Here is an 11,508-nt window from a genome sequence, read left to right as displayed (position 1 = left end):
GATGTTAGGCAAGACCCCGGGGTCGGAGAAGTGGAGAACGACACACTCCCCGTTGAACTTTTTCACCCTGTCCCCGATCCACTGTACCCTTCTCACTTTGACGAGCTCTTCAGAAAGTTGCTGCTTTCCCCATGGAGTAATTACCATGTTGGTGGTTAACCATGATAAAGATTTATTTCTTAGAGAAGATGTAGTTTCCCGCTCTCCTTGAGCCAAGGGAGGAACGTTGGCAAGGACAAGTACCAGTGGGGAAGCTTCAACCACAAGCTCGAAAGTCCCCTTTTCAATAAATGGGTCTTCAACAGCAGGAGCAGGGATCGAGGTAATATGGGAATCACCTGGTAGAGTGTTATTACTTGCCATTAGGGGGTTTGATACAGGGGCGGGGATGAGACCACTAACAGCTGTAGTTACTGATTTGTTTACGAATTCCTCTATCTTTGCAGAGACATTTTCCGGAAGTTTCCCTATCTCACCCATGGATTTTTGTAATAGACCTTCCAGTCGGTTAACCTCAGAAGTTAACTTATCTATTTTGCTAACCAGAGGTTTGACCACACCTTTAATTTTTGTGTCCATTAGAGCCAGTAGTTTATTAAATTGGGCATTCGAAAGTGTAACATACGCTTCATTAGTCAGGTCAAGCTCCTCTTCCTCAGAGTGTTTCCTCGGGAGGTTTACTACTTTATTCTTAGCTGACCTGAGACATTCCCGTTTACCCAGGACGGGTGCTGGAGGGGAGGTAGAATGATCATGACTAATAATTGTATCAGCCAATACCTCGTTGACGCTAAGGTCTTCAGCTCCAGCAACAATACCACTGGGCTGTATAGTGATAGTGTCTGGAAACAAATCAGGTGTAGCACTATTAGTGCTATTGTTGATTAGAAGGCCAAAGGGATCATCAGCCTCGATGTCAATGAAGGGAGATTGAACAGGTGAGACTATTCCCAAAGAGGCTCTTCTGCCGATGTTAATTTTTTCAACTACTTGCACCAGATAGTTCTCAATAGAGTTACTAGAAGTGGTTAACTTTTTTGGAGGCATCATATACTTTATATACAACCAAAGTCAGTGTAACTTACGTAGCAGTCTGCACGGCAGATGTCGATGCGCAGAAGCGTCAACTCCAGAGCAGTGAACCAAGAGACCAGGCCCAACCCAACCTTGGCCAACCTCGGACGGCCTCAGACGGCCCGCCCTTTGCCCGGGCTTCGCCCGGCGTCCCCCGAGACGGGGGTGATGCGCTATTTGAGCGCCTCCAGGCGCGCTGGTGACGCTGGTGACGCGGCGTGCGCCGCTTGGCCTTCTGGGAAATGTAGTTCCCTCGACCGCACTCCTCTCGGCCACCTCGTACTCCCAGATGGCAGTGGAGTCGGGCAACGCGAGGCGGGAGGCGGGAGGGCAAAGCAGCAGTAGATGAAGGTTTTCTCAGGTCTCCTACTTGTCTGGGCAGCAACAGCGTTTTCGCCAGTAAAAGTTCCCCCCCTCGACCGGGGTGATGCGCTATTTGAGCGCCTCCAGGCGCGCTGGTGACGCTGGTGACGCGGCGTGCGCCGCTTGGCCTTCTGGGAAATGTAGTTCCCTCGACCGCACTCCTCTCGGCCACCTCGTACTCCCAGATGGCAGTGGAGTCGGGCAACGCGAGGCGGGAGGCGGGAGGGCAAAGCAGCAGTAGATGAAGGTTTTCTCAGGTCTCCTACTTGTCTGGGCAGCAACAGCGTTTTCGCCAGTAAAAGTTCCCCCCCTCGACCGGGGTGATGCGCTATTTGAGCGCCTCCAGGCGCGCTGGTGACGCTGGTGACGCGGCGTGCGCCGCTTGGCCTTCTGGGAAATGTAGTTCCCTCGACCGCACTCCTCTCGGCCACCTCGTACTCCCAGATGGCAGTGGAGTCGGGCAACGCGAGGCGGGAGGCGGGAGGGCAAAGCAGCAGTAGATGAAGGTTTTCTCAGGTCTCCTACTTGTCTGGGCAGCAACAGCGTTTTCGCCAGTAAAAGTTCAGTTTTAATTGCTGCATCTGTGTTTGCAAGGTCTACTCTCCACCAATGTTCCCTCTAATTTTTTTCCTCTGTGTGCGGCAGTATAGGGTCTCTGTGCGCTGCAACTAAGGCTATGTGCGCCGGGAACCAGACCGCTTATGTGGGTGCAGCGCCAAATATCGCTCAAAACCTGTGCTTAAAGTGAAAAGAGAGTGCATTTCCACACATGCAGCGCCATATGAAGGGTCTTAAGGCAGGTTTTCAATTTAGATCTACACGCAATTACATGAATTGGTTACGCAGGCAAGTACACTTTGGGTTTAGAAAAGCACAGGACTCAAATGGTGGTACCATAATACGATTTTACTGAAGATCCTCAGCTCAAGGAGTGTTCATAGGGTGGGGAATGTTAGGAGCCGATACAAGATCACACATATACACAATTACATAACATATTTACAATTTGATGGGCAAGCTACGGAGTAATGTCTGGCTTTCCCGTTAGAGATAGTTTGTCACCAGTCCAAAAACTAGCCCCCTACAGCAAGTCGTCGTAACAACTTCTGGGTTAAAGTAACTTGTGGTAAAACACAGTCGGGGTAGTGAATGCTTTGCAAAGGCTGGTCGTTGTTGAGACTGCGAGGTAAAGGTTTCCCGTGATTAATCTTTCTGCTGGAGATGTTTGTCTGGTTGCAGTTTTGACTCATCATAAAGTAGTACAGAGGGTTAATATGCCTATTACAAAAATATGTACCATACACATAACAGAACTGTATTTTATGTGGATAGCTTAGTAGGTTACTGCTTTTGTTGTAGAAAACCTTTTGTTACTTACAGTTCATAAGTTACAATTATGATATAGGACAGTAACCTATGAAGTGTCAGAGCGGCGTGCAGACTGCATGGTATAGGTTAGAGTTACGTTTTTTTCCCTTATCTTTCACTATACTAAAGATGATAAATAGGGTTGGTTTGGGTAGAAATACATTCTTATTAGTAAAGACAACAGTATGTGGGGTCTTTATTTTCCTAATTGCGTTCAACGAAGGACCATCAAACGTATTGTCTTATTCATATCATTATAAAACAAGCATTTGCAAAGCCAATAGGTCTCGCCTTTAGGACCTTATAAATATTTAGTCATGCTGCATATTAACCTGAGTGCTACATCTACTGTTCTTTAATATAGAAGCTTTGACAATGATAGGTACATTATAGCACTGCATTGAGGAGTACTTAAAACGTTATTTGTGTATAACTGTTAGTTTGAACTCGGATATCTGGGAGTACTTTCATATGCGATAATGAAACAAAAAAGATTTTAGTGAAATAAGTAATATGCTTGATAACACAATTTAAGAGAGGAAGACACGATGTGTCCAGGTTTTTTGGTTTAAGTTTGTACAAATCAGTTAATAAATGGGTATCAATATGTCTTAACTGATTAATTCTGGCTCTATAAGTGAGTACAGTTGGCTCTGATCTGAGATTCTCCAAACACAGTCTGAACTCTTGCTCACTGAAAGTATAGCTTCATATACAAGGTCATGGGAGCTCCAGGGTGATAAATACACCAGATGCTGAGAGTGTTCTGGTTTTGCCCGCTGCTGGGGGTGCTCCGCAGTAGCTCCTGCTCCAGAAGGTGAAGTTGCTCCAGGGTGCACTGCTGCTTCAAGGGGCGAGGAATCTGGGATTTGTAGTTGCTTCAGGTTGGGCTGGTGATACAGGGGAACTTCTGCTGGTTCATAGAGGGGTTGCAAACAGAGGGACATGAAGAGGTCAGGAGAATAGAGACAGACCAAAGGATAGACATACAGGGGCATAAAGTGAAACAAAGAAGGTGGGACAGAAATCAAGATGAGGAGACAGACAAGAGCAAACCATGTGACAGAGAAAGTGGTATGGAGAGAGGCTGCAAAATCAAGATAGAAGGACAGAGGCAGGCAGTGTGACAGAGTTAAAGAAAGGAACAAAGAGCAGAAGGCAGAGGAACAGAAACAGGTAGAATGACAGAGGTCAACCGAACCACAGGATGAAAAAGAAAAATATGCTCTGGGCCAAAGTGGGACAGTCAGGCAGAGGTAGATGGTGCCCTGGAGATAAAGGCAAGGCAGGAAAATGCAAGGAGAAGAACAGGGGCATAGACAGTCAGAAGGACAGGACTGGGATAACACAGAAGGACAGGCCCAGAGAGAGGAACAGGCAAAAAGATGAACAAAGGTTTAATGTGACTGCCAGAGAAGACCACCTTTTTTTATGGTGATCTGTGTGATATGCCATATCTTCACTATAAGTCATAATAAAGATGTTAGTGAACAGACTGACACTGAGCAATAATGAACTATTAATGGGGGATCTGGCTCTGCAACAGAAAGCCCCAGAATACAAACATTACTTGGGATTAACTTTCTAGAAATGTCTTCTTTTTTAATTTATTATTAATATTTTTAAATATATAATTGTGCCATGTTAAAAATATGTGAAGATATTAAAGGACAGGGGAGACCACAAAATATAATTAAAAAGAAGACTTTGGAGCTTGGAAAATTAGAATTTAGGAATACATTGAACATTTTCTCAAAAATTAGGATGTGGTGTTTTTATTTCTTGACATTGTTACTTCTAGTCTCCTAATTATTCCTGTGGAAAAAAAGAGAAGTTACGTGCAGGATCATCAGCATACTTAGCCTTACGTGCAGGATCATCAGCATACTTAGCCTTCCCACCCCGCCGCTCACCTTTGTTCCTAATTGCCAGCAGAGCGTGTTTCCAGAAAGGCTGAACAAACACGCATTTAGAGAGGGAAGAGCTACAAGCATGGCGGTAGGAAGGGAGGTTCCTCTAAGGAATGGAGAGGGATGGGAGAGGAGGGGGCAACACAGGAAAAACAATGTGTTTGCCTCAAAGAAATGACCCAGTGGAGTTACGTGCGGAGTGCCAGCAAACTTTACCACCTCACCCCCTCTCAGCTATGTTCCTAATGCTGCCAGCAAAGCATGTTTATATTTTATTTATTTATAAAGAAAAGGCCGACCAAACAAGCATAGGGAGGGGAGGGGGAGGGGGGAGCTCATTCTTCCAGCAAGTAGGAAGTGTCGAGGTGCAGGGGCTCTAAGGAGGGGTGAAAAAATGACAAAGTTCATTAACGTGCAAATGGTCTTTTAAAGACCATAGAAGTACTCGGGGGCGGCTGTTGTATGTCCTGGAAGCTTTCTCAGCCGGGGTGGGGGGTCCACACACGACGTGGTGGGGTGGGGTGCGCGGGCTGAAACTGTCAGAGTCAGTCTCTGAAAGGTACCTGGTATTGTAAAATACTTATAGATCACGTTAAATGCGACTGGAGGGCAGGGTTTGTTGGGGTGAGAGAGGTGTGTGGCCAAGAAATTGTATTCTTTCATGTGTCTCGAAACTGGTTTTAAAGTTCGATCTTTTTAAAATTAACTTATTTTGTACATGTTGAGAGAAACCACAAATGTTGCCATTCCAACGGAGTTTAAATAACAGATGTTGCTGTGATCCGGTTTAATGACTTTCAATCTATCGGCCTAAGAATGATAAAAGGCGGAATGAATCATGCCCATTTTCCAACTTATCAATGGCTGGGCACAAACATCTCAGGTATCGCAGTGCGCTGGCGGGTGGTGGGGGGCAGTCTTTCCCATGCGAGAGGGCCCCCCTCAGATCACTCTGTACTGTGACGCTGTGGCATGGACAAGAATTAAACTCGATGTGAAGACTCCCTGTTTTCTACGAAGATGAAAGATCAAACTGCGACGCAGTTGCAAAGGGAGGGGGGGAGGGGGGTGCTCATTCTTCCAGCAAGTAGGAAGTGTCGAGGTGCAGGGGCTCTAAGGAGGGGTGAAAAAATGACTAAGTTCATTAACGTGCAAATGGTCTTTTAAACGACCATTGAAGTACTCGGGTGCGGCTGTTGTATGCCCTGGAAGCTTTCTCAGCCGGGGGGGGGGGGGGGAGGGGGGGGGTCCACACACGACGGGGGTGGGGTGGGGTGCGGGGGCTGAAACTGCAGCCCTTTGAGCACAATGGGCTTGGCACGCCTCCAACACCATGTCTCTTCCTCTCCTTCCAGCCTGGATTTCGCGACGCTCGCGTTTTAAAAGCAGCGTCTCATAGGGATGTCTCTGTCACAGTGTGCGCGCTAATTCCAGGCCACTGCGCGCTCCGGGTGACCATCGTGAGCGCGCGCCCACGCGCGCACCTTGGTGGGAACAGTGCTCTCCACCCTCATATTTTAAAATGTAGGAAAGTTCAAGAGAGATACTGGGGTCTACACCGGGTTAGGTTTTAACTTATATCATTCCATCCATCCATCCCTCCCTTTTCATACCTTCTCTCCCCCTCTTTCTTTTGATATGTCCAACCAAATACCAATCAACCCATCCAAACTCACCCATTCATCATTCATCCATCCTTCCATTTTACCATCTATCCTTCACTACCCAAGGAAATAATGTAAAGTGATGCTATAATCTAGAATGTTTCATTCTCCCAGTGGTTACCGGAGAAGTAGAATAAACTTAACATTGAGGCGGAAAATGTGTATATTAAAATTCCGCATTTAATTGTAATGCATTACTTTTGTAACACAGTTATAAGCAACTTCGATTCCCAGGCAGCCATTTGTTAGTGGAAATAATCCAATTGGCCATGGAACTAGTCCAAATCAACTAGTGAATAGATCTGATGGGGAAGCTTCGTAATATCTCCCCTAAACTACAGTAATATGATTCACACTGGCCTTGTAAAATAACTTATTACCAGACTACAAATGCTACAATACCAGGCTGTGCATTACATTTTTGAATGGGATCAACCAGGCCTCCCCTGAAATAACACCACTTATGACCAGCTGCAGTCAGAATTAAATTAAAGGTTCTCTGCAAATTTGATAGAGCCTACAGAGGAAAAGGCCCACAATACCTCCAAAAGTAGCTCCGTTCTATATTTCAGTCGCAAACCGCTCTGCATCAGTTGCTATCTTGCCCGCTCATGGTTTCGAAGTCGATGAAACACAGTGGAAGTGCCTTGTCTTTGCAAGCACATTTCCTGTGTGGAATGCCCTCCAGCCTGTCTTGAGATCTAAACCTCATTCCAACCGAGCACAGGGTTCAAATATCACCGAAAACCAGCTGAGGTTCACCCATCATCCCTTATCGGGGACTTTCTCTCTTCCAGTCGCTTTATTTGTTTCTGCTCTTCTGCTTTGAATTAGCCAAAACGTGATACACAGAACAGTAAATACAACAAATACATAAATAGACAAATAAGTATAAATCATCTTCTCAGAGTTTTTTTAGACTCGTTTCTGTTCTTATTTTACATTTTCCTAGGAATGGGATATACTCTCTACATCTTTGAAGCAGATTACCCACTTAGGGTATCGGTAGTCTTTCATGCGGTCCAGTCTTCAAAATCGCCTTCTGCATCTTCTTTTCCCTTTAGGTCTCTTTGCCAAGCCATTGTCAAATATCTCTAAATAATGTGGTTTAATTGCTGATTTTTAGAAAAACAATTGTTAACATTCCCTTGTGGCGCTTCACTCTTGTTTCTATTTGGTTGATAGTTGCTGGCACTCTTAACAAGCCTAAGCCAGCATTTAAAGCTGGCATGATCCCACACGGGAAGTAAAGACAAATATTGATGAATTAATATTCTTCCTAATAACTAATGCACTAGTATTAGCCACATCCTAAATGCCCCACTAAATGGAGTATGGATAAGCCCTTAAGGGGAGGGCATGAGTGAAAACATGCATATTGTAACGTTAATAGCCCTACTTCCTTTGAGAAACTGATCAACTCATTTTAGACCAGATGTAATGAGCTTTAGGCTCATTACAGAAAGCTTTTGACTGCTTCTAGAATATTGAAATAGACAGCCATTGCTGTGGCTCGCCTGAAAGTCTGTTTCACAAACAGGTGGCTAGCGATTTGTTAATAAAGCGCTGCACTAAATGATTTTGATAAATTAAACTGAGGGATTTAGTAGGGTTCAATTTTTCAATTTTCTTCTCCAGATGAAGAGAGATCATGAAAGAGGTCAAAGTTCATACATGCAGTTTTGAACATAACCAATCAATTTATAGGCACCTAATGCACAGGTAATCGTTCCCACTGCTCCAGCCCAAAGACAAGCAAGAAGAGGCATTTTGTGTAATTGGGAGGCAATGAAGGAGAAAGCTAGGCAAGCAAGCATAGAGAAAGAGTGACAATAGATTAACCTTGTATGTAAGAAGGCATATAGCATGGTAGCACTATCGTTTAATGAAAAAGGTAACTGGACCTACCATTTTGTACCTGTTCAAAACATTTTTGACTACTTTTTGGCCCACTGAGGCCCTACCTGAGTATTGTAATTAAAACATCATCTGACAAGAATATTGTGTCCTGTATTGTAAACAATATTTAGGACGCAATTTTTCTGTCAGACAATGTTTTTGCTAACAATTTCCTGACCTACAGCTCTCTCTGCAAACTAAACAACACACACACACGCATGCACTCACATGCATGCTCATACAGACACTCAAAACCAACATATATATGCACAGTTTGTATGTGTATGAGTGTGTATGTTCATTGCTCTATCTCGATGCTGCTGCCATACTAGTGGGATAAAAAACAGCCTGTCCATCTCCCCCTCCTCCATCCCTCCTATAGTGGTAAGTCTGGTCCTCAAATGCCCATGTTGGTGAGCCCTCCCTTTCCATTAGAAAGAAGTATTCGCACATCATTGTCCCTTCCAGATCCAACACCTACTTAGGAACCATGGAGGAAAGTCAACTGAGCAAGACTGCCATGTGTACTCATAAACACACGCGTTGTTTTACTCAAAGATTCTCAACTAGTTATTCAGTAAAAGATTTATGGATCATCTCTGGGAATGCCTCATCACGAGTACAATTGATTAAGGAAATGGATTATTACTAAAATGGTATGGCTGTACTTTCAACTAGCTCAGTACTGGTGATAGTACAATAAGGGAATCAATTACAATTCATGTGTGCACTCACATTTTATGTGGTTCTCAAATAGTACCTGATTCGCTTTATACTAGCCTACCCTGGTTTGATATCCATCTTCTGTTTCTTTTACAGGTGCCCAGGGAAATCTACCTTCTGCCTTTTGGACAACGATGTGAAGTTGAATGCTTTTGAAATGTCTGCTCAGGAGCTGATGGCTCGCTTGTGCCGAGATGGCGACCTGCATTTCGCTAAGGGAGATGTACTATCAGGTACAGCCTTTTACATGGCCGCATTCAGCTGCAATGCTCCTGTTGCCTTGCAGAAGACCAGATCCCTGGAGGACTTGCAATGGAAGGACGTCATTTCCACCTTGGAGAGCTGGTGCCTAGGTGACAGCGAAATACCGAAAATCAAGTGTGACGGAATGGCCATTGTCTCCCTCAACACTGGCATTGCTGCGGTTTTCCTATCAACCCTTTGCCCAAACAACTTTGCTGCATGCATCTACAAAATGAGCACTTTGCTGCATGGCAAGCGATATGAAGAAGTGGTGAGCAGGTGCAATTCCTTGTTAAACACCTACCCTCAGCATTCAGTGCCGCTGCTTCTCACCAGGGCTCTAGCATGGGTGTTGTCCCACACCCATTCCAGCAATGGTGTTGTGGACTACGTACAGGCCTTTGTCAAGCACAGACAAGACACCATGGAATATGTTAGTGGAAAACAGAAGGAATATCTCCCACAAATCATTGAGGCCTTTCACAGCTACATCTCCACGCACGATAAGGATGTGGACAATGGCTATCGTGACAGCCTTCTTGGGGACTGCCATCGCTTTCTTTCTTGCCTGGCACCTGATGATATGCGCATTTGTAAGACACAGACAGCATACTTGCTTGAGAACTGCAACTATGAAGAGTGTGTGGTTGTCTACTCCAAGGCAATCGATGCCTTATCCTTGGAGAGCAACCTCAAATCTGATAAAATTTGTTGTCTACTCGTGGACCGGGCAATGGCTTATTTTTCGTTGGGTGCCCATACTAAAGATATGCTCCAGGACTTAGCAGGAGCCTTCCAGAAAAGCCCCACCATGGCTCAACAACACTTTGAAGAGGTTTTCTCCACCGAGGATGCTGAAAGGGTTGAGCAGAAAGCTAAGAATGCTCTGGAATCTGAATTTTCAGACTTTAGGGAAGCGGTGCGCATGCGCCCAGATCTGAGGTCTAATACAGAAGCTCAGCTACTCCTGCCCATAATCCAGACCCTTCGGCTTCTAATCCTTGTATCTCCCAGCTCCAAGCGTGAAATGAGTGTCCGCCTTGCAGACTGCCAGTTGCTTGCTGGGGATTTCCGAGGGTCTTTGGACATCTGCAACCACTTGTTGGTGTCAGAGCAAAAAACCTATTACAACACGCTTTTGGTCCTGCGGGGCTTCTGTCAGCTCCACGCCAATGACCATCATGGGGCCCTGGAAGATTTCCAGCAGATTGTGGAGCATGACTCCCCTCACCCTAGCAGTTGTGTCAAAGCCCTCTGTGGGCGTGGGCTTATCCGCATGTTGGCAGGCAGTCCATACCTCACTGCCTTGGACTACATCACCGCCTGCAAGCTGAAAATGGAGGAAACCATACTCACAATAAAATCTTACGTCCCATGGAATCAAAGAGGACTGCTCTTCAAGGTTCTCCAGGAAGAAGGGCAGAAGATTCTGCAGAGGAAACCACCCAATCCAACTGGAAGCAGTGGTCTGCGGGTGAAAAAGGCGACTGGGCAGAATGGCATGCTATCTAAAGAAGGGTATGAGTAATGTCTGTTTGCATTCATTGAATTTCTTTTATATAAAGAGTTTAGACCTTAGATTGTTCCATTCTATCAATATATTTTTATAATTTCTCTGCCCTAAATTTACAGGGTTTTTTGCATCTAGATCGATTCTTTCTTTCCGATCTGTAACAATAATGTAAACTTGAGAATAGATGGCCGTCTACCGGGACTTCCATATGTGACCTTGTAGGAAACATTGGGGCATATTTACAAGCCCCTATCGCCACAGTAATGTCACTTTTAAAGACGTTCCTGTGACGATAGGGGCTTCACCTTATTTACAAGGTGGTGTTAAGCCACTTAACGTGGATTAATGCCGCCTTGTAAAAAAGGCACTTTTTCATGCTATACTTAGCGTGAAAGGGGTGGGCAGTAGGTGTTGCGGGGGGCATTTCGCCGCAACACCCATTCATTTTGACGCTGCCCCATATTTACAAGAGTGCCGTTGATATGGGCCTGTGCCAAAATTAAGACCAGGGAAAACCTGGTCTTAACCGGGAACAACAAGGAGAAATGCTTTATTTCTCCTCGCGTTTGCTGTTTTTATGTGTGCCGCATTGTGCCGCACACGTATGAACATCAAAATGTCATGCATGATTATTTATGAACAGGAAGATGTCCCTTCCTGCACATAAACAATCATTTAAAAAATGACGAGTTTCTACTTCTATCTATGCTGCACAAAGCAGCACACGTAAGGTGCAACCCTGCATTTCAGA

General features: G+C 45.0%; 1 protein-coding gene across 1 annotated transcript in view; it reads left to right on the top strand.

The window, feature by feature from the left end:
• The first annotated feature begins 9,130 nt into the window (after positions 1-9,130).
• The window catches only part of TTC34 (tetratricopeptide repeat domain 34), a 417,629-nt gene continuing 415,251 nt past the window's right edge, over positions 9,131-11,508 (top strand). Inside the window, exon 1 of the mRNA XM_078642477.1 lies at positions 9,131-10,762. Within this exon, the coding sequence (XP_078498603.1) occupies positions 9,159-10,762 (1,604 nt within the window). The 5' untranslated portion in view covers positions 9,131-9,158. The remainder of the gene's footprint in view (positions 10,763-11,508) is intronic.

The sequence above is a fragment of the Lissotriton helveticus genome, chromosome 5_1, assembly GCF_964261635.1.
Source record: "Lissotriton helveticus chromosome 5_1, aLisHel1.1, whole genome shotgun sequence".
NCBI lineage: Eukaryota > Metazoa > Chordata > Amphibia > Caudata > Salamandridae > Lissotriton > Lissotriton helveticus.
The sequence above is the reverse complement of the archived record's forward strand: the minus strand, read 5'-3'. Positions and strand labels throughout refer to the sequence as shown.